General features: G+C 39.4%; 2 protein-coding genes across 12 annotated transcripts in view; one reads left to right on the forward strand and one right to left on the reverse strand.

Moving 5' to 3' along the window:
- Positions 1 to 4,810, forward strand: part of HECTD1 (HECT domain E3 ubiquitin protein ligase 1) — an 89,255-nt gene extending 84,445 nt beyond the window's left edge. For all 8 annotated transcript variants that reach the window (XM_039534879.1, XM_039534878.1, XM_039534882.1 and 5 more), the window contains 5 exons: positions 183 to 261; positions 369 to 462; positions 1,056 to 1,206; positions 2,622 to 2,766; positions 3,820 to 4,810. In XM_039534879.1, the coding sequence (XP_039390813.1) occupies positions 183 to 261; positions 369 to 462; positions 1,056 to 1,206; positions 2,622 to 2,766; positions 3,820 to 3,957 (607 nt within the window). In that variant the 3' untranslated portion in view covers positions 3,958 to 4,810. The remainder of the gene's footprint in view (positions 1 to 182; positions 262 to 368; positions 463 to 1,055; positions 1,207 to 2,621; positions 2,767 to 3,819) is intronic.
- Positions 4,811 to 8,533: 3,723 nt separating this feature from the next.
- AP4S1 (adaptor related protein complex 4 subunit sigma 1) overlaps positions 8,534 to 23,945 on the reverse strand; it is a 42,458-nt gene continuing 27,046 nt past the window's right edge. For all 4 annotated transcript variants that reach the window (XM_039534096.1, XM_039534098.1, XM_039534097.1 and 1 more), the window contains exons 4-6: positions 23,455 to 23,523; positions 20,005 to 20,016; positions 8,534 to 9,588 (exon numbers count right to left, since the gene is read on the reverse strand). In XM_039534096.1, coding sequence (XP_039390030.1) covers positions 9,460 to 9,588; positions 20,005 to 20,016; positions 23,455 to 23,523 — 210 coding nt within the window. In that variant the 3' untranslated portion in view covers positions 8,534 to 9,459. The remainder of the gene's footprint in view (positions 9,589 to 20,004; positions 20,017 to 23,454; positions 23,524 to 23,945) is intronic.

Raw genomic sequence — 23,945 nt, forward strand, 5'->3', positions numbered from 1 at the left:
TAGTCTATTGCATTGCTTTCTAATATGGTGTCAGCATTCACATTCTTATATAAAATGATCCACAAGCTGTTTTCATGGTAGTAAGATGAGATGCTATCCTTTTTTAGATAACAAATCTAATATTTGCTGCAAAAGCAGTCACTGATTTGAATAATCTATTAAAACCTGTCCTTATTTTGCAGTCTGAATTTCCAGTTCTGCCCGTCATCCAGAGTATATGGTTTTACAGCGGTGGATCTCAAGCCAAATGGTGAAGATGAGGTTAGAAAACAAACCCCCTTACGGGATTTTAACAGTATGCCATCTCAGCAATCATGTTTAATGCAACATTGACTCTTTTTTTTATATCGTGTATATTTTCTTTATAGATGGTAACTATTGATAATGCAGAGGAGTATGTGGAGTTAATGTTTGACTTCTGCATGCAGACTGGCATACAGAAACAGATGGATGCATTTAGAGGTAACTCAACCATAGCAGATTATGTGCACATTTAGCTGGACACATTGGCACTCAGGATCTCCTGATTTAATGTAGTGATATAGAATGTCACACAAAACCACGGTTTTAAAAACAAACTGCATATGGTAGAAAAATAATTATGGTTCCTAACCACTACTAACATTAATATGTGTAGAAAATGGAAATACTGACACATTTTAAACTCACTGACATTTAGTATTGTGGTGCATGCTATTGCTAGCAAATAGTTATATACACACAAATCCTAATTCTAAACCAAGCACTAACTGGTTTAAAAGAATAGATGATTTACTCAATTTAACCCAAACACTCGTTTTTAAAAAAAATAAAAATGCGAGTTAAAGCATAGCAAACAGTTGATGCAGACAGGCTGACTATAGTGTTGACCAGTAAAGCTCCTGCCATTACTAACATTTGCTTTAAGTGTAGTAATCCTGTTTCTTCGTTTGACTTAGCTAAAGAACCATAGTTTAAAAATATTCTAGTTTAATGATTAAAATGTTTAAAAGCTGAAATTATTTTGGATGCATTCTTGTGACTATATTTTTTTACTTGTATCTTTATAAATTAAGATGGTTTCAATCGAGTCTTCCCAATGGAGAAGCTGAGTTCCTTCAGCTATGAGGAAGTTCAGATGATTCTTTGTGGAAATCAGTCACCATCTTGGGCAGCTGAGGATATCATCAACTACACAGAACCTAAACTTGGCTACACACGAGATAGGTGCCTATTAGTCTAACCTTGTTTTTAACATTACTTAAGAAATATATGTAATGATAACATCCATATATTCCTTACGTGAAGATTCTAAATTGGAGGGACTGCTGATAAGCATGAAGACCATGTGGAACAAATGCGTGGCAGTGGATGTAATCTTTGTATTTCTCCAATAGATAGTCTTAATTCTGGATGAGGAGTTTGAGGAGGGGGTGGTGGTACTGGTGAAAAAACAGAAAAATGAGATTGACAAACAAAGGACTAGGTTAATAGAACCCCGATGTTAACTTCTTGCCACAGAAACTTATAGAGATAACATTAATTTGGTTTTATTTTTACTTACATGGTGTTTAAATTGTAATTCATTTGGGGATTGTCCTGGAATCAATTTTTATTTCTATTAAGGAAGGCTGCTAGAAAGAACCCATACAGTTTTGTGAGCTCCCACAGCTGGTTTTGCAGCAGTAGGATACAAATTAATTTTTCTTAGGTGTATTGGTGTTATAGTAATGAAGATGCTGTGTAGCTGGGGTCTTCTGTGTATCCATTCTGTTAGCAAGTATGAGGACCTTGCTAGCATATGCTGGCTGATGCACCGCTAATGCATTGTCAGGATGCAGTTCATTAACTCTGTCTGTAGGGAAATCATGGAGGAGAAATTTTAGGCTGAGGCTTATGTTTTAATAGTTGTTTGAGTTACCAATTAAGTGAAAACACAGGAAGTGGGTATGTTTGAACACCGAAGGTTGAATTCTCAGTTACACAAATTCCCCTTAGCACCACTCTTGTGGCGTGAAATGATTTTAAAGGGCCCTTCGTGTAACTGAGACGAGGCACAGTATGTGTGGATTCTGTTAAGAGCAGGCTTGGAACTCTACCTAACTACCAGTTCACACACTAGGAATAAATGGAGATCTGTTAATTCCATCTCCAGTAGTAACATGGGGAATTGGTATGTCCCCCTGTAGGTTTTGCCATGTAACATCTGGCAAAGAAATTTTTTAAAATACCATTTTCATCTTTTTCTTTCTTATAAATGCTTTCTTCTTAATTCAGTACAGGTCTGTTGCATCTTACATGCATTTAACATGCGCGATTTCAGCTTTACGCGGTTGGCAAAAAAAAAAGGGAGAAAAATAACCATTTTAATACTGTACCTGTAGTGCGGGTGATTCCGCCTGCCATTCAGCTCAATGTAATTTTGACTATACGCGGTTTTTGCTTTACGCACTCACCGCGGAACGGAACCCTCGTGTAAGATGAGACTCGCCTGTAATGAACTGGCAAGAATATTTTAAACAAACAGTTGCCCTTTAAGTTTGTCTAAAGACATTGTTTTTAATGTCTCAAGTTACAAAATTCTCTTTCCTTCATCACAAACATTTTGTTGATGTTCATATATTTTTAATTTTTTTTTTTAGTCCTGGATTCCTTCGATTTGTGAGAGTTTTGTGTGGTATGTCTTCGGATGAAAGAAAAGCATTTCTCCAGTTCACTACTGGCTGTTCAACACTCCCACCAGGAGGACTGGCTAACCTACACCCCAGGCTCACTGTTGTGCGCAAGGTATAGGCTCTTCAGGGTATCTCTTAACTTAAGCTGTTTGCTTACAAAAAATCTACATCTGCCACATAAATAAATGTTAATCTTATATTTCCTCATCAACACTCACTATTTTCTGTTAGCCTTTCAGTGCCAAACTCCACTCCAGCTCTTCTGTGGCTTTGTACTCTCATATATATTCTCATAAAAAGGAACTCAGGAAAGGTGTATGTAAACTAAGTACACTTCAATCTCTCCTGGCCTTTTTCTGGTTGATACACCCACCCTCTGGCATCTCACTGTTTTATGTAGGAAGTAGAGCTGGGTGGGAAGCAGTTTTCCTGTCTTGTGAAAATTTTCAGAGATTTCAAAATTTTTCCCTCTTTACATTGGGGAAAAACTGAAACCTTTTGAAATTTTTCATCAGAATTGAGAGAGCGACTGAGCATGCGCACCATCCCAGAATATCCAGTAGCCCAGTGGGTGAGGAAATCACCCGATATGTGGGACACTCAGGTTCAAGTCGTTGCTCTTGCCGGATTTAAAGTAGGAACTTGAACCTGGATTTCCCACATCACAGATGTGTACTCTAATCACTGGGCTATTTGGTATTCTGGGGTGGGTTCCTCTCTCTCTCTGGGTTTGACTACACATTTCTGGACCAGGGAAACCTTTCTGAAGAGAAGTATCAGAGGGGTAGCCGTGTTAGTCTGGATCTGTAAAAGCAGCGAAGAGTCCTGTGGCACCTTATAGACTAACAGATGAAGTGGGTATTCACCCACAAAAGCTCATGCTCCAAAACGTCTGTTAGTCTATAAGGTGCCACAGGACTCTTTGCTGCTTTTTCTGAAGAGAGTTACGCTGAAACTGATACATTTCTGCAAAAAGTTTCCAAATTGCCACAATTGAATTTGCCAAAAAGAACAACAGAAATCTGAAAAAATTCCCAGCCAACTCTAGGATGAAGTAGATTGTAAATTCAACAGAGGAGAAAGGACCTGTGTATTTTTATCATATATGTATAATACAATAAACTATAGCAATACATAAATAATATTCATCCTTCCCTATTCTCAGGTTGATGCTACAGATGCAAGTTATCCATCTGTGAATACCTGTGTGCATTACCTTAAATTGCCTGAATATTCCTCTGAGGAGATTATGAGGGAGCGTCTGCTAGCTGCTACTATGGAAAAAGGCTTTCATCTCAATTGAATTGCTCTGTGCAACATGGGACATGAGAAACTGTTTATGATATTAGTGAAGCCTCTTGTGTTTGTGTGCAGAAAATATGATCTCCACGCTGTGCTCTGATGAGACTTACCTTTTTTCCACCTGTGAGGCTTTAGGAACACGTGGAAAAAGTTTGTTAGCTGCTAATGACAAAACAAATCCCTGTAACTACACAGCCAGCAAGTAAATGGCACAGAACACTGTGTGATGCTTCAAGGGCTTGCACGACTGGAAATTAAGGTGGTTCTCTTTGACTGTTCCAAAGAGCAGATCTTCAGATTTTCAGTGTTCACGGATATAAATTTCTAAGTGTATTTGTGTAAAGTTTGTCATTTAATACCTTGTACACTACAGTTGCCATCACTGATCCCTGTGTTGCTGGCTTTAAACTAACTGGTCAAAAACTTGCTTCCTTAAATCTTAGAGTTAATGGGCATCACAAGCTTTTTCTTTCTTTCTTTTTTAATGGTGCCTGCACTATTGGAATATTCTAGTGTTTTTTCTTTTTCTTTTGGGGGGGTGGGGGGGGCTTGTTTGTTTTTTGCATATAATCATGCACAATTTTTTTTTCCTTTCAACTGGGAATATATTTTGATTTCTTAAATACCCTGCTATAAAGATCAAATCCTTAAGTGTGTTTGTGCAGCTCAACAATAAAGCTATTAAGAAAAACAAAACACTGGTTTCTGGTGCAAGGCACACTTAAAGCAAGTTTTACTTTTGGTTGTACTTTCCTTGTATATTATAAACATTTATTTAACTTGTTGCAGTTTGAAATTTAAAAAAATTTCCAATGTGTATGCTCAACAATAATCATTAAAATGTTTGCAGCTTACAAAATTGTCTCTATTTCTCTCATACTCCTCAAATATGAGTACATAGACTAGATACCTTTATTTTGATTTGGTCAAATGTAAGTGTTCTGAAAGCTTTACTTTTGAAGAAATTTGGTTTATTTTTCTAAGTTTAAGAAAAATAGAAATTGGGGCATAAGAGCAAATAAGTGACCTGTTCATTAGCTTGTCTGTTGGCTAAGCCAGGGCGTTCAGAGTTTTGCAGTGTAGCTTTCTGAGAACTAGCTTGGCAGATAGCTGTAGTACTGCAGAGTGTCTTTGGTATTTTTCAGACATGATATGAATGATTCTAAGTTTGCATATTGCATCACAGTGAATGACTGTACCCCACAACATTTGATTAAAGCTTTTTGAGGGAGCAATGGCTGTCTTGATAGAACCATGTATTGTAATTTTTTGTGGTGGTCAGTGACTGCTTATAAAGATGAAGTAAATAAGATGTTACTACACTTTTACCAGAAGTGTCTTGAAACAATCAAAAGCTTATAAGAAAAATGCGTATTTCTCAGTCCCCTCCATGTAGCAGTCTTCAGCATGGGGTGTTTCCCATCTCCAGGTCAACTGCAGACAGACCAGATCTGTGCTCTGAGCCTGGGCTTGGGACTGCCTCTCAAAAAGAACTCCCCAGAATTCTAGGCTTCCAACCAGCACACATGCAGACACTAGGGCTCCCTTTTGGAAGAGCTTTCACAGGATTTTTAAGAGGGGTTGTTTTTTTTAACTGTTTCCTCTTTGGTTTAGAGGGCTTCTTCCTCAAAACTAAGGAGAAGTCCTTGTGGCACCATAGAGACTAACAAATGTATTACCAAGTGTGAGGTCACTCTAATGAGACATTCATTTAACAGCAGGCTACCAAGGGAGGAAAAATAACTTTTGAAGTGGTAATGAGAGTGGCCCATTTCAGAAGGTGTGAGTAACAGTAGGGGGAAATTAGTATTGGGGAAATTAGGTTTAGGTTTTGTAATGACCCAACCACTCCCAGTCTTTATTCAGGCCTAATGTGATGGTGTCCAGTTTGCAAATTAATTCCAGGTCTGTAGTCAGGTCCAGAAAGACAATTTTTTTAAGGTTTCAGAGTAGCAGCCGTGTTAGTCTGTATCCGCAAAAAGAACAGGAGTACTTGTGGCACCTTAGAGACTAACAAATTTATTTGAGCATAAGCTTTCGTGGGCTACAGCCCACTTCATCGGATGCATCCGAAGAAGTGGGCTGTAGCCCACGAAAGCTTATGCTCAAATAAATTTGTTAGTCTCTAAGGGCTAGTCTACACTTACCTGCGGGTCGACGCGGTGAGTTCGACTTCTCGGAGTTCGAACTATCGCATCTAATCTAGACGCGATAGTTCGAACTCCCCGCGCGCTTCGGTCGACTCCGGTACTCCACCACTGCAAACGGCGGTGGCGGAGTCGACCTTGGAGCCACGGACTTCGATCCCGCGGCGTCTGGACGGGTGAGTACTTCAAACTAGGGTACTTCGAATTCAGCTACGCTATTCACGTAGCTGAACTTGCGTACCCTAGTTCGACCCCCGCCCTTAGTGTAGACCTGCCCTAAGGTGCCACAAGTATTCCAGTTTTTTTAAGGAAGGTTTGAAGAACAACCCCTCTCCTTCCCCCGCCTTTCCTCTCAGAAATGGCAGACAGACAGCAGACCACAGGAACCCAGCTCCCAGTCGGCGTGTGGGCAAGTTCCATGCCAAGATGGTTGAGCAGGCCCCACTGGCGTATTGAGGCAGTTCAGCAGGCCTCCTGGAAGCTCCTTTCACCAAGTCCAGGGCAAAAATCAGTGGCATTGGAGACAGGAGTAAGTAAGGAGTAAGGGTCAGACTGCTTGACAGGGGAAGGGTGATAGAATGAAAATTCTATGCAGCTGATTGTACTTTTACCATAACCAAATGGATGTCTGGTGTAAGAACCAATGGGACCTATCTTAAATATGATAGTCTAAAAGGGAATGAAGATCGATAGTTTTAAATATGGAGGTTTTCACCTCTCAGTACCAGTCTGAACCTAGTTTATAGTAGCAGGTGATTAGAAAATGAAAATAATTACCAATTGACAGTTCTTTAGCGACTTTTGTGAAAGATGACAGACAGTTGTCCATGTCACAGTATTTCACTTAAAGACCAGTCATTGAGTTCTCTTCTACTGCTCCTAAAGATGTTTAGATTAGTTTGGGTACATTTGGTTGGTATTAGGAAACTTACAAATCTGAGGTACCTCTTCTGTAGATTTTACTCAAGACTTGGACAAGCAGTGAATATACTGTGAAAAACATCTAATGGTATGCTGAGGGTTGGGGGGTGAAAAGCTGTGGTGATTGTGATCCCATTATTAACAACTTTGTGGGCTCCCCCAGCCGGCAGTTGTGAAAGAATACTGATATTGCAAACAAGGAACTGATGGGTAAGTGGAAAAAATACCATAGTGAAAAGGAGAACCTTTATTTTCAAGTTTATAAGCAAAATACTAAAACATTACACTAAGAAAATTAAACTACTAAAGTAGCAACTTCCTTTTGAGTATGATAAAGAACAATTAACCTTTGATTTATCATTCTGATTCTTTTATTAACAGAATTAAGTGTCCAAATCGTTTAGTTACAACTTCTGTAGTATTCAGTAACCTTTATTACAGCCATCACTATAGTATTTGAGTGAACACAAACTTGATGCTCTGTTCTATACAAAATCATACAAGATAAACCTGTCCTTGTGAAGACTGGACCTAGCAGAAGATTGGTCATATCGGTACAGAAGTTAAAGAGCTTAAGATACATGCTTATGGAAACAACTTGGAATTATACTAATATTTTCTAACTCATCTTCTCCATCCCTATAGCCCCCCCCCCTTTTTTTTTTTTTTTTGGAATGAATGAGGTGAGGCCAGGTCCATACCTAAAATTTAAGTTGACCTAGCTACATCACTCAGGGCTGTGAAAAATATCATACCCTGTGCAATATAGTTAAGTCTAAACTCCACTGTAGACACAACTAGGACCTGCCTCTCAAGTAGGTGGATTTACTACTGCAGCTGAAAAACCCTTTCTTTTGCTGTAGTAAACATCTACAGTACAACAGCGTAGCTACAGCTGTGCTGCTGTAGCACTTGTAATATAATAGACACAGACATACAAGGCTTCATGAATATTTTTCCCCTAACAGAATTACAAATACTAAAACAAAATGGTTACTTTTTAGAAAGACAAGTGCTGTGTCAACTGATATTTGCCTCTTTGAAAAAGTTCCTGTTAGATCCTCCCCCTCCCAATTTTTACCTTTACGTTGGCATGGCATATTTTTTTCTAGAATTGGAGGAGAAAGGAAGAGGGAATATGCATTAGATTTCTTTGCTTCAATATGTTCCAGCCAGTTGAAAATACTGCAAGATTTCACCTTAGGAAGTCTCAGAAAATAGCTGTAGGGATGTTTTGGGGTTTTCAGAATGCTTTGTAAAATACATTCCTCAGTAGGCTTGTTTCTTTTTAGCTTTCTGCCATTTTGTCAAGAACAAATAGAGGTGCAAGAATTCTATTCTTGTTGGTTTCCACGATGCAGCCATTTAACACCATTTCATCCAAAATTATGTGCACTCTATCCAAGTTGAACATTATCTAGGAACATTTCAAGTTAAGTAATTTTTATTTACCAGTATTAAACTACTAAAGTAGCAACTTCCTTTTGAGTATGATAAAGAACATTCTGATTCTTTTATTAACAGAATTAAGTGTCCAAATCGTTTAGTTACAACTTCTGTAGTATTCAGTAACCTTTATTACAGCCATCACTATAGTATTTGAGTGAACACAAACTTGATGCTCTGTTCTATACAAAATCATACAAGATAAACCTGTCCTTGTGAAGACTGGACCTAGCAGAAGATTGGTCATATCGGTACAGAAGTTAAAGAGCTTAAGATACATGCTTATGGAAACAACTTGGAATTATACTAATATTTTCTAACTCATCTTCTCCATCCCTATAGCCCCCCCCCCTTTTTTTTTTTTTTTTGGAATGAATGAGGTGAGGCCTGGTCCATACCTAAAATTTAAGTTGACCTAGCTACATCACTCAGGGCTGTGAAAAATATCATACCCTGTGCAATATAGTTAAGTCTAAACTCCACTGTAGACACAACTAGGACCTGCCTCTCAAGTAGGTGGATTTACTACTGCAGCTGAAAAACCCTTTCTTTTGCTGTAGTAAACATCTACAGTACAACAGCGTAGCTACAGCTGTGCTGCTGTAGCACTTGTAATATAATGCATAGACACAGACATACAAGGCTTCATGAATATTTTTCCCCTAACAGAATTACAAATACTAAAACAAAATGGTTACTTTTTAGAAAGACAAGTGCTGTGTCAACTGATATTTGCCTCTTTGAAAAAGTTCCTGTTAGATCCTCCCCCTCCCAATTTTTACCTTTACGTTGGCATGGCATATTTTTTTCTAGAATTGGAGGAGAAAGGAAGAGGGAATATGCATTAGATTTCTTTGCTTCAATATGTTCCAGCCAGTTGAAAATACTGCAAGATTTCACCTTAGGAAGTCTCAGAAAATAGCTGTAGGGATGTTTTGGGGTTTTCAGAATGCTTTGTAAAATACATTCCTCAGTAGGCTTGTTTCTTTTTAGCTTTCTGCCATTTTGTCAAGAACAAATAGAGGTGCAAGAATTCTATTCTTGTTGGTTTCCACGATGCAGCCATTTAACACCATTTCATCCAAAATTATGTGCACTCTATCCAAGTTGAACATTATCTAGGAACATTTCAAGTTAAGTAATTTTTATTTACCAGTATTGAACAGTGTGAAGACTCATTCAGAAGGAAATCTTACCTGCCTTTGTCTTAAGCATTTCATGTTCTCTTCTCTGATTAAAACTTACAAGTGTGGGTATTTGTAAATTTGCACTTTGAGATTAGGTTAAATTTATTTTAGTAGCACTAATATCCATGTCAGACGTAATGTTTTTCACCTTTTTATTGTGTTGGTCACATATCAGAGCATCAGTGGGAACGGATAACTGCAGTTGGCTCTCTGTATTAGAGATGAGGCAATGACAGCATAACGTAATTTGAACAATTAATATCTGGACAAAGTTTTTAGTATAGGCTTGTCTGAGTTCACTGCCAGTTGATGGCTTTTATAGAAAGAATGGTTTCTGCTTACCACAGATATAAAATGCAATCAGTAAGATACCACAAGCTTGAATGTGACTATGAATAATGCTAAGGATATGTCTACATTGCACCTGGGAGAGTGCCTCCCAGCTAGTGTAGACAGACCCACTAGCTGTTCTTGAGTTAGCATAGAAGTTGCAGTGTGGATGTTGCAGTATGGGTGGCAGCCCCGGCTAGCCATCTGAATACATAACATCCATGTGGCTAGTTTGTGTGCTAGTAGAACTAGGGCAGGAGGGCTGCCCGGGCTGGGAGGCATGCTCTCAGGTGCAGTGGAGACAGACCCTAAAAGCACATCTATGTACACTGCATTTCTGTTAAACAAGATAATTCTTAGTCTGTTCATGGTTGACTGATACCAGCATTTTCAAGGCTGACCATTTTGTATTTTTTTCCCCTCTCCCTAACATCACTTATTTGGTGTAATGGAAAAATCAAGTTTCAAACTTGTCTAATTTTATAAGTTGATACGCTATTAGTCTATTGTAATTTACACAGAGGGATAGCTAAGAGTGATTTCATTAATATACACTCCTTTGTTAAGGAATAGAATTTAAGGTTTCATTTTTTAAATGATTTTAAAAATACTTTGTCTCTTCAAGATTTGCCTAGTGAAATAAGGCAGCTGAAAGGCAAAAATCTGAAGCTATAAAAATGTGTGTCCTTTTGTGCTATATGAAACTCCTCCATTAACGTATCTTAACTGCTTTGGTCTTGGCAAATAAATGACAAGTTTTATACCAGCAAAAATATGTTCTATATACACTAGTATTCATTGAACAAATGTGATGTGGGAAAAGTGGGGCTAAGTAAAACATGTCCTGCTTTTCCTATTTATCTCTAGTCTATTAAATAGAAATTGACATAAAAAATGACTAGGTATCATGGCTGTCTCCCTGATTCAGTACAATCTACAGGGGAAGAAGTTAAACCTCTCTTCTGCCTTGTCCCCACCTGTTGCTGCTCTTCAGTCTTTCCCTCTGCTCAACAGATCAATCATAGTTTCAGCTTCACTCCTTGTAGTTCTTGGCTGTAGGTTGGGGATTCTGTTTATTGCAGTGGAGCCAGAAAGAAACTTCACGTTCCAACATGAAAACACATCTTTCAACAGTTTGGGGATGGTGGGGTTTGTTTGTTTTGCACCTTCACTACTGCCTTCTGGAACTTGCTTGCCACGAATGTTATTTGATAGTGTGGCATGAGATCAGAAAGACAGATGGTCAGATTTGGTTCTATTACTCTGCATTCACACTAGTGGAACTCCACTGTCAGAGTACTCGTTCAGGCCCAAGTTTTCAAAGCTGTTTAGGGTATGTCTATACTAGAAATGCTACAGCAGTACAGCTGCAGTGCTTCAGCGTAGACACTCTACAGTGATTGGAGGAATCCTGCTGCCGCTGTAGTTAATTCACCTCCCCTAGAGGCAGTAGTGAGGGCGATGGAAGAGTTTTTCTGTCTACCTGGCACTGCTTCCACTGGGCATTAGATTGGCATAGTGATGTGTCTCAGGGGTGTGGATTTTTCACACCCGCACAGCGATGTGGCTATGCCTATGTCCAGTGTGGACCAGCAGGGCGTGGATCAGTACCAGTTCCAGGCCGGGGAAGCTAATGATCCAAGTAAACAAAATTTGGTGATGAATCCTGTTCATGTGCCACCTGAGGCACCTTGCACATACGCTATGCAATATAGACCAGCCCTAAGTAACTTAGGTCTTGCAGTGTGAGTGGAGCAATGCTTACACACCTTTGAAATCTGGGCCTCTGCATTTAATTTAGCCTATGCAGCTTGCAGGCTACAGGCGCTGTAGCTGGCTCTCCATATTATACTTTGCAAACACACCTCGCTATCTTGCAAGGAATATTTTAGTGTGGAAACAGTTACAACATGAGTACAATAATTTGAGAATTTATGGAAAATAGAATTAGCCATTAAGTTCCCATTAAGCATCACTACAGTGATGCAGTGCTGTACGTGCAGGAAGGAGGGCCTGTTAAATTCAGATATTAATCTACAGAGCTTCCATGAATAGTCCTAAAATGCCACTACAAGCTTTTTTAATTTTAGCTTTGTACCAAAGCCAGCTCATTGTCTGATAGAATTCTCATGGGAAAAGCCCATCCAATCTTTCTAAAATAGCAAGACACACACACACATCCTAAAATTTAACGGGGAAAAATATCCCAAGTGAAACCAGGTACAGGAAGGAGAACTCTCACTCTCTAGACCAGTTTCCCTGGATTACCCTCCCTGAAAAAAATACACAGAATGAGATCAGTGATTAATTTCTGAAAGTGTTTGTATATCACCTGAGAAAGATTACCCATCTGTTTCCCAAACCCCAGGTGCCTTGTAGGAGGTTCACTCACAGATAGCATTAAAGAATGATGCCACTTAAGTTTCAGGGGCATTTCAGCTTGTTTCAAAATTAATGGTATTGACTTTCCCTTTTAAGTTATCATTTTTAAAAGCCTAAAACATACTTAATGGCTAGAGGCACATTTTTGTTACAGGGAGTGAAGTGGTGTCACATCTTTCCACCTGTAACATGCTAGCCCCTCCCTGCGAGGCCACATTCCACAGCTACTCAGCCCTCATTCCAGCAGCAGCTATCTCACCTGTAGCCTGAATTTGGCTAGCAGTTACCATTCCAGAGAGATTGCACACCTTGATTCTGGTAAGTCTCCAAGCTTCCTTTGCAATTCTATTCCCACCTCCTTTTCCCATGCTGCTCTTGGCAAACATTCAGCTTTAGACAATGAGCAATCTTGGCTCATTTCTCCTTTCCTGCAACTCTCACGATGCCTGTCCTCTGCTGTTACATCCTTCTATACACACACAGACATTTCATTCTGATTGTACTCAGGCCACTGTGGGGACATCTGTCCATCATCTTCCTAGCTCTTCTACACCAGCAGCCCCACTCCTGCTTGGCAAGAAACCCACACCATGGGGTGTAAATCATCCAACCTGTGGATGAATCCTGTGTAGAGAGCAGAATGTAAATCTACCAGATCAACTAGTGGGGGGAAAGGCTGGGCAAGGTGTGTACTTTGACATCTAAATCCAGCTTAGGCTTTACTAAAGGGCCTAAGTGAGGTTCCTGCTCTCTTGCACATAAAGAAGGTCTGTGTAAAAGCCTTGTATTAGTAAGACTGAAGCTATGCATTCAAAGACTTAAAAACCTGGGGGGGGGGGAGGGGAAATTTTGTTAATTTGAACACACAAAGTGCTCTTATTTCAATGGAAGTTAGGAGCCTAAATACCTTTGGGGATCTGGGCCACAATGTGCTGATCTGAAACATTCATAATAAATGATAGGTTGGTATATATGCTGAGCTCCACGTACCTTAGCCTGCAGGGGTGGCGAGTTGTATGGGCCTGTGGTTCCTGGCCTCCAGCAAATTCAGGGCCCTGGGGGCCCGGCTCCACCAATGTTTGGGGCAGGGTCTCTCCCCCAGCCTCACCTGTCACCCCCGCACGTGTCCCCCAGCCCCACCTGCTGTTACTGCTCACCCTCCCCACACCCCGAGCATCCCTGCCTGCCCTGGGAAGCGGATGGCTGCCCCCTGCAGCTCCACGCTGCGCTCCCTCACTGGCCACTGCCAGGAACAAGGGAGTGTGCTGGGGGCAGGCTGAGGAAGCTGCTGTGCCTGTTGGGGGAGGAGGTGCATGGCAGCCCCCCCCTGCCTGCAGCAGGTGACTCTGAGGGGGGCGGGCCTGGCTGGACCTCACTTGGCTGGACCTGCTGAGCACCAGCTTGGGTGAGTGTCGTGCTGGGGAAGGCTCCCCCGGAGCTCACTGCTGCCAGCAGGGAGAGGGCTGGGGGGAGTTCTCCTCTCTGGCCCAGCCACTGTGCTAAAGGTGGTTTTTGATGGGGAGGGAGACTCCTGCTCCTCAGCTTTTCTTGACAAATGGCTGACCTGACCTAAGCATCTAACTCCAGGAGAGGGTTCCTGGATCTGAATTCCAAGTGGAGGGAGGTGCCTCCTCCCAGCCCATACTTCCGTACCTAGGCCCAGCTCCACGGGCTCCTAACTTACACTGATTTCAAAGGAAGTTAGGTACCGAATCACCTTTGTGAATCTGGCCTCTAATTCCTTTTGAGTGGCCCCACCACACCGCATTTCCTATTGGCTAGCTTAGGTATCTCCCTGCTCAATGTGTTGGCTTTTGTGGATCCCATTCTTAGGTGCCTAACTCCCCAGGCATTGTGCAAGGAGTCTGGTCACCTAACCCAGGATTGCAAATTCCACTAGGTGCCAAGGTACCTAAATGTTAGACATTGAAGTGCCCAAGTCGTCCTTGTGAAGCCCATCCCTACAATCCTCTAACATCTCACTACTTTATCATTACTAATTATCACTCTTATTAAGTAACTTCTGGACTATCTACTGGCATGGAAATTTCAGTCACTGAAAGCAACTTATGCTTCCTGAACATCTCCGCCTCAGGAGGCTATATTAAAATCTGCTATTAAGTAGGAGACTGACTGTACTTGTAAATTCCAGAACATTTGTCTCATCCTGATGTTGGAGCACTAATTGTTGGCTCCTCCTCTGATAATACATTCTGGATGGAGGGTTGAAAACTGACTGATCACAGTCAAGGTGAAAGTCTGCTGGGAGAGCCTTTAGCTCAGGGGTTGGCAACCTTTCAGAAGTGGTGTGCCGAGTCTTCATTTATTCACTCTAATTTAAGGTTTTGCGTTCCAGTAATAAATTTTAACATTTTTAGAAGGTCTCTTTCTATAAGTCTATAATATATAACCAAACTATTGTTGTACATAAAGTAAATAAGGTTTTTAAAATGTTTAAGAAGTTTCATTTAAAATGAAATTAAAGTGCAGAGCCCCCTGGACTGGTGGCCAGGACCCGAGCAGTGTGAGTGCCACTGAAAATCAGCTCACGTGCGGCCTTCGGCACGTGTGCCATAGGTTGTCTACCCCTGCTTTAGCTGGTTCAATACATCATGGTCCTGGAGAGGGCTTCTCTCTTACTGTGATAATTATTTGAAATTAATCCTATTAGGTTTCCATTTTATCCAATTCTTTTACAGTGTAAATTAAAGTATATACTTAAAAACATTGAGCCTAAACTATTCATTGAACCAACACTGTAACTTTATAATTTTCCTCCTGACTACTTAAAATTGCCCAAACTTAAAGTTTGAAACTGCTACTTTAGTGGACATTAGAGTGTCTGACGGATTCACTTGGGAAATTCCCTATATCAATGTTTTTCAGTTGTCCCAGAAATAAATAGTAGGCTAACCACAATGGGACTCGATGATTTTCTTAACTCAGGAAATTGGTCTCCAGACTCTTGGTTCTCTGGGGATCCAGAAAGAAACCTGAACATAAACACCTGTTTTTTTCATAGGCTTATATCTGGTTCAGAATAAACCTTGTTTTGTCAATTTAAACTGTAGAAACCCAACTTTTCTTAATTTTAACAACTCCTACACATAACGGCATCTAGTCTACATGAAACTGTTGTGACAACACTTTCAACTGTCACTTTCTTAATCCTTGTAGTGACTCATCACAGCCAGAAAGTGGCTCCTACACCATCTGAACTGCAGCTGTTTAAGAGCTTAATAAAATCCGACCCACTTAAGCTCTGGTTCTGTGCATAAAAAATCAGGGCTATTAACACACTAAACAGAAACATTTCATTATCAATGGTATTAACACTGTTGTCCATTTAAATGGTCCATCAGCACATCTGGTAGAAGTTGTTTTAAATCGTATTTATAATATAGTTCTGGAAATGTCATGATCTTTGCTTCATGTGGATTCTTACGTGCAGAACAACTAATCCCCAGACTAAAAGTAGAAACTTGTCTCAACCATTATCTAGCCTCTTTACATATAAAAGCTGCTCTCAAAACAAATGGCTACTCAGAACTGAATAAAATAAAGTGGTTGTCTAAAATATCACCCTTTAATTGACTAGAGCCATCAGTTTTCATTGTTGCTATGTGCAGTATGTTTAAAGCTGTGATCTTGCAACCACTTACTTACACAAAACTTTACACATAAGTAATCCCATGGAAATCAGTAATTGGGTTACTTGTGCTTAAAGTTAAGCAGGCACACACACAAATGTTTTCAGGAACGTGGCCTTGGGGAATATATTAAAACATTAATTTGATGAAAAGTGCAGGTAAAAATATGACTAAATATATGTTCATACAGCCTCTTACTTGTCTTATTTTAAATTTGGTAGGAAAAGCTTGGATCCAGCCCTTTGCTTTTAATGAAAGTTACACTGACTTTTCCTGTTAAATTTACATTATTACAAATGATAACACTTTTGGGGCAGTAAACAACTTAAATCTTAGCATTAACTTGGAAGGTGGTTCTTCTTTCACATAGTTTTTTTGGGCTAGGGTAAAGCATATATTGCTCCTTGTAGGAGAAACAGCAGAATTTTTCCATCCATTCCCGTACAGTAGTTGATTGGTTAACAGGCGGGAGGGTAGATTTGTGTGACACATACAGGCTTTTAATTGGGACCAGGAATTAAGTTTTCTCTTGCAATATATTATCTCTACAGAGACTTGAAAACTGGAGTTATTGCTTGTGTTCAGACTGGAGGATAGTGGTTTCCAGTGGATTGTTGCACATCTTGGTTTAGCTGGGATTGCTGGAACATCTTAGTTGGGTGCTCTGAACAGTATTAGTATTTAATTGTGGTTTTGCTAATTTATTGGGAATTTTTTTTCACTTAGTTGGGTTTTCTTGGCCCTTGACCCCTTTTTTCAAAGATTTAGAGTGCTTTGGGAGCAGTTGGGGCTAAAAAGCAGCAGGGTAAATGAGTATAGACAGGTTGTTGAATCTGACTGCGATACAAAATGCATGCTTCCATCAAGGTTGATTTCCCTGGATGAAGGTTACATCTAAGGAACTGTAACTTGCCTCATTTCAGATTGGGGTAGTCTTTTGTAGGTTGTGGGGCTTCTGCAATATTTAAGAATAATCACAAGTGCTAAATTGGATTACTTAATTCTTTGCCCCAAATTTAAGTTGTTAAAACTGCAGCAAGAGATGTACGATGCAAATAAAGTCCACATCTGTATGTTTCTTGGGGCCTGATGAGTGGCAGCAGCAGTCTTACCTTAGTGTGCTATTGTTCCTGTTATATAAAATGGGCAGGCTGACAGCGTTAACATTGCGGATGGAAACTTCACGTTGCTTTTCCTGATTTTTTTTTTAATTTGGTTTTAAATGTGTAACCTTAATGTACCTTTAATGTATGCTTTACATTTTAATATGATCATTTATCAGGATTTTCCAGCATTTACTAATAATGTGCTTTTGCAATATACGGTAATGGAGCTGGAGCAACTGGTGCCTTAAGGCAGCCCCTGGTGTTCTACACTGCAGATTGGTGCTGCCCTCATCTTTCATATGTAGCTATTATACCAATATATAGATTGCTTGGAGTTAGGGACTCAGTCGAACAATGTCATCAATGGAAGGTGCGGGTACTTAGCACCTCACAGAAGGGAGAGCTCGTGGTGAATTATATATTTGGAATATGTGGTAATCACCATTCTGATTATTTTTCTTTGCAATTTTAAAATATTTGTTGGATCATGTTATCTTCAGTTCTTATCACCTTGTTTTCAACATTAAGTAGACACGATCACTTTTAAAACCAAATTCATGTGGATTTGGATACACCAGTGTTGCCATTGCCACAGAGGCAGGAAATCATCACAGGCTCAAGCCAGATGCCCAGTGTACTAACACATGATATCTTGCATATGCGTTTGCTGCTACAGCCATCCACATTGTATTTCTTCATCAGGTATTCTGAATTAAACTGGAGTCACTCAGGCTATTTGGCAACAGAAATGATTGATTCCCAAGCCATGACTGTTATTTCACATGCTACAAATGGCATTTTGATGGAATAGTTTGCACAGCAATAATACCTAAGGCACTTGTAGTCCAAATGTTATACTGTTCTCTGTCTATTTATCTGCTATTCAAACTGCTATCAAAAATAAATGCAAATCTGAATGGTTCACATCATCACCACCACCAGTTATATAGGCACATGTTCACACTTCACTCAGCATACTGACGAATTGGCTTTTAGTTTTTTCTATACCTTCTAGCCCACAAGAGGTTCTTCCTTTTTTTCTAAATGAGACAGGAATTTTTTAGCTTGTAAGGAGAATGTTTGTTTTAAAATAAAACTGCTCTCCCTCCAAAAAGAGTGTACGGGTGTACTACAAAATTAAAGATAAGAGGCCTAATACATAAGTGGAGACACACCAGGCATGAATTTGGCCCAATAGTTGTACTAGCAAGATTTGAGAACCTTTTCTTAAGTCAATATTATCAAATTATATGCTCCATAAACCCCCATTCAAATTTCCAGGCAAATCTATTAGGGTGGTTTACAATTGGAAATTTGAACCATTGCTGAAAATGATTCTCTCATGGGATGTCTCTGACAAAGAGGTGAAATGGGTTTAAGAGCTAGCAGAGGCTCTCAGCACACTGAAACAGTATTGAAAATCATCTTCAGTCTACACCAGAGTTCCCCTAAAGTGTGTAACCACCTACCCTGTTGTCAAGTAATGCATGCAGCAGGTTGCCAGGTGTGCATCTCTCAGCTACTAACTGTGCCAACAGAGAGTGTGTGTGTGTGTAAATCTGATTAATCTTATCCATGCATTAGTTAGAATATTCCTCATAGTGTGAAAATCCTGACAAAAGGCAATTAGGATTCACAGGAATGTCACCACCCTAAATGATTTAAAGTTTAAATTTGGATAAATACATATACAAAATACAGCCATACTGGGGCATAAGTAGCCATTTGTATGTACAATTACCCAAATTGTATGTTTAGTCCCCAACTCAGCAAAGCATTTACGCACATAATTAAGTCCATCCCTCTTCAACAAAGCACTTAAATAAAAAGCACAGTTTAAGTACATACAAAAATGTAAGTGCACAATTGTCCGTGGATCTCAAGACTCCCATTATGAAAACAGGACCCCATAAGGCAGATATTCCATCCACCACTCTTTGGTTTCAATTTGGGGGAACTCTCCTGGTGTTAATTTATGTTTCATGAATACACCACAGACAGTGTACTTTTTCTTTTTTTTTTTTAACACTACTAGATGGACCAGAGAGTTCCAGTGAAGTCTGTTCCCTAGCTTATGTGTAGATGTACATGCTTTTAAAAAGTTATGGGAAAAAACTATATATGATGCCTTTTGCTGCTTCAGTAAAGAAGTGTAAGAACAAATAGATGAAAAATAACAAAAATGTTTCTATGTTTTAGCTATATATTACTCCTTGAATAAGGCATCGAAGTAACATGATTCTGAGTATTTGAGTGTAGGGTGGTTAAGTGTGTACAAAGACAATGTCATTTCAATCATTGCTGCTGTCATGATGATACCCAAGATTCCCCATCAAGGGCATATTCTTGTTCCCATTGATGGCAACAGCAAAACTTCCACTGACTTCCACAGAAGCAGGATCATAGTCCATGTTTAATCCTGTAATAGTGGGAACCTTTTTCTACTGTGGCTGAAGGCACTACTGTGATGTTAACTTTCTTTGTTATTGGCAAGGTATTTAAATTTACAAAAAATAGCAAAACAAAAAAGCAAACCAAAAAATAACCCATCTCACTTCTCAGTATCCAAACATGATTATACAGTTGTTCTTTGGAACTAAGCCCTCCATCTCATTTAACAAGTTACCTTCAGAAAAAAATTGCTCCACGCCAGCATTGTCTTTCTATTGGTACTGAGATTTTAAATAGAAGGTTCTTCATTAGCAGCTGCTGCTGCCAGACCCCAGGAGTGTGCTACTTACTCTAGCTGCAATATTCATTTGTTAAATCATAACATGGCACTGCTTTATCTTGAATGTCTGCCAAGTAGTACTATAAGGCAGTAAGAACAGGAATACAGAAAATGACAAATGGATTGGCGGTCATACTGGAAAGGATACATCTAATTCACTCTGGAAGAAAAAAAGATAGGTGAGTATTAGTTTTAGTCAGATGATAATGTGAATTGTTTCACCTCATGGTCATTAAGCATTACATACCACTTCTCCTTTGGAGGAAAGAGGAAAGGCCTGTCAGAGCACAGATATAAACTTCCAGGACAGCTTGATTTTCTCTGGTGGTTTGTGCAGGTCCATGCTCAGTTATATCATGCTCATTAATGCAGGATCTGAGTGCTTGTGATGTGTTAGCCTCCATGATAAGTTAAGATTCTTCAGAATTTATTTTTTATTGAAAAATTAAACTTCAAAGAATTATGGTTGCCAAGCAATAAAACTTTCTGAACATATGACACTATGCAGTGCTGTCTTACTGAGTCTTAAGAGAGACAGCGTGAGACAATAACTGAGCATAGGGATGTGGATGCAGCTGTGCTCCTGAGTCCCAGCAAAATGCTCTGTTCCAAACAGTGGAGCTCTACTGTGTCATCTGTTCCCTCCTTGTTTTCTCAGTGATTAAAATTCTACCATAGAAGGGTGGAACTTCCCAGAAGGGAGATGAAGTTGCCACTGGGCTTCCTTATCCCCGATTCAGGGTCCAATATTCTACCCTTTATTTTTATGCAAAAGTCTACTGACATAGTGAAAGGGTTGCTGTGGATTGAGGATATCATATGGCAGAAACTCATAGCTCTGGTTTATGGACCCTAAAGAAAACCATAATTCAGTCCTCTCCACTGAACGAGTTCAGCATCCCCATTAAAAAAGTTTTTGTATATCACAAAAATCAAACTTCGGGTGACTGATCAATTCAGTTTTATACTTAGGATTTTTTTTTTAAAAAAAGGTCACGGTGCACCAAGAGGCACAGATTCCAAACAGTGTGCCTGGTTATATTTGTGTAGCTACCATCAAAATCAAGGGGAGTCCCCGAGTCAAATCCCATAGGTAGCTTTGAAAACCTGCTCCTGATTCTGTGAATGTTTTCTCTGGTACAGCAGCATAAGGTCTGATAGCTAAATTTAAGAATGGAAATTCCATGAGATAAAAATAGCACATGCAAGAATGTTTAAAACTTGCAAACCTAAAAATATAAAGATGACAAACTGTCTTGCTCTAGAGGGACATATGTTCTTTTCTTTCTCTCTGCTTTTTTTTGCATTGTTTTTCTCTTTGTGTTGTCATCATCACAACTTAGTGCTGCTAGAATTATGTAAACAACGAGGAGTCTGGTGGCACCTTAAAGACTAACAAATTTATTTGGGCATAAGCTTTCGTGGGTAAAAAATCCACTTCTTCAGATCTAGAATTGGGTTTTTTACCCATGAAAGCTTATGGAAGAAGTGGGTTTTTTACCCATAAAAGCTTATGCCCAAATAAATCTGTTAGTCTTTAAGGTGCTACCGGACTCCTCGTTGATTTTATGGATACAGACTAACACGGCCACCCTTCTGATACTGGAATTATGTAAATACTCAACATTAATTTAATACAGTACAAATTTATTCCCTTGGCTCTGTGGTCTCCACCAGAACCTCTATCTGGAATTACAGGCCTCTTATTCAGTGGCATGCTATTTATTCTATGTGTTATATGCTATTAAAAATAGAACTGTGGTATGTGATTTCTCTAACCCACCCCTCTTTTTAGTTCTCCAAGTTTTAAAGCCCAACTGCTTTGAGTAATGCAGGTTCTGTAGCATGATGCAATCAGTAAATTGCTAATAATTGTCAGCTTTTAGCCTATATACACGTACAAGAAATGGATGTGCAGCATCTGTTAAAGTTGGTAGATTCACAAGGTACTAGAATATATTTGTGCTAAGGCAGACAGACTTTTACTATGTTAATACTGCCTCTACTTTCATTCACAGCTGAAAACATTAAAACTTAGGAAAAGGCTGGCAGCAGACTTCGATCAATTAAACAAAGAAAATGCTAGTAAATTCTGCTACACATGAGAAATCAAATTCCATTCCTGATATGAGTGCTAATGTTGTGACTGCAATTGTAGCAATGAGTTTCCAACCTCAATGCATTACAGAACTGGGGCACACTGTAGTGGCCAATCTTCTGTTAGCCTGAGCATGGTTAGTTGGATGGGAATTTTACTCCTAACACCATTTGACCCGTACTGTAAAGGTGATAACCTTGCCTGAATCTATCTTCTGTGTCAACAAATTCACACATGGAGTAGCTTTAAGATCAGCTCTGCTGGCCTAGGTCTGCTGTAGAAAATGTTAGCATTATTATTTGGAAATCAAAGTTATAAACCTGATCTTTAGTATGTACAGTTATCGATGGCACACCATGGAGTTGATGGACTCAAGGAGGATCTGCACCCACCCTCTTTTGCCAGAGGAAGGATACCCTAAAAGTTATGTCTACAATAAAAAAAAATAAAAATAAAAAAATAACCTGTGTTAGCTAACAGGTTAAAATAGCAGTGAAGACATGCCAACTCAGCTTTTAACTCTATTTAGCAGCTCAAGTTCAAATCTATATGGCAGCCTGAGGCTGAACGTGAGCTTCAAAGCTGAGTTTCCATGTCTTTACTACCCTAAACTAATCCACGTTAAGAACATTTTTTCCAGTGTAGCCACACCCTTACACAGAGCCTTTGAGCCACTCATGCTGGGGAAAGGGTAGGATATCCAACCAAATTAAAAAACCATGCTGAAACTGTTAGAAACAAATTTAGATAAAGATATATTTTAACATGATTTGTCCATCCTGTTTGGACAGGACCAAATAGTGTCAGAACCATGTAAAACAACATGTGTTTTAGTCTATGATCACACTGGGTGGCCAGACTGGAACCACATCAGAACTTGATTCCCAAACTCTGAGGTATCTATACAATACCTTTTCTCTTAAAAATTCCCACTGCTGCCTTGTTACTAATGGTAGCAATAGTGGGAGTGCCAGTATAGATTGGCAGTTGGTGTTTCAATCAGTGCTTTGTCCAACCCTGCTCTGACTGGGACGGTACATTAGTGCTTTCTCCACTTCTAGCCACTATTGGAGCTTATCTGCGGGTGGCAATGGTGGGAAATTTTAAGAAAAATAAATCTAATATAGAAAAGACCAGTTTAAAAGCTAGTGTAGATGAGGCTATTCAGAGTGGGATACATGTAGGTTCCTGAAGGACCATTTGGTGGATAAACATACAAAAAGACTGTTTCCTAGCACAAATATTTTTGCATTCAATGTCTAATAGTTGATAAGCCATATATACTTATATTATTGTATGTTACAAAGTAAAGAACTTTGAAAAACTTCCTGATACTCTCTTGTTACAGTTGTCACAGTCACACCAAAACTCTCCACATTTTACATGTTTATAAACAAAGATTCCCAACCCGTCTTTCATTTATGTTGTCTCTGAACAATCTGTTCACAAAGGCTTTCAAAGAAAGGAAATGTTTTGCAATGGATTCTATGTCTCACTCACCACTCTGCTGAAATATCTGTCCAAAACCTCCACAAAATTATGAATTAGTTCATATACAGCCATCTCATTCTGAAATATAAATTTAAAGCAAGTGAAACATTAAATCAATGGATAGAAGATACGCTACTCGTTCATATTTTATTTCAACGTGAGATGCATGCTTCTTTGAAATCAATTAGAAAATTAGTGAGTAGCACAAATAAGTATGCAAGCTTAGGCTCTCTTAGTATTACCTGTAGAAATGTACATAGACTATTATTATGTACTATATCAAAGCCGAACAACTCTACGGCTGACCTAGAAAGCGGCATTACAACAATGAGCAGCCACTATCCTCCTTGGCACGTGGCCATGACTATATTACAACCTTTTGTATTCATTTTAAAGACCTAGTGCTGCTGAAACAGTATGAACACTAACATACAGTGGGCTCAGGCATTGTCAGCATAACGTCATGAAATACCAAAGTGTAGACTCTGACATAAAAAACA

The sequence above is a fragment of the Mauremys reevesii genome, linkage group 4 (assembly GCF_016161935.1).
Source record: "Mauremys reevesii isolate NIE-2019 linkage group 4, ASM1616193v1, whole genome shotgun sequence".
Classification (NCBI taxonomy): Eukaryota; Metazoa; Chordata; order Testudines; family Geoemydidae; genus Mauremys; species Mauremys reevesii.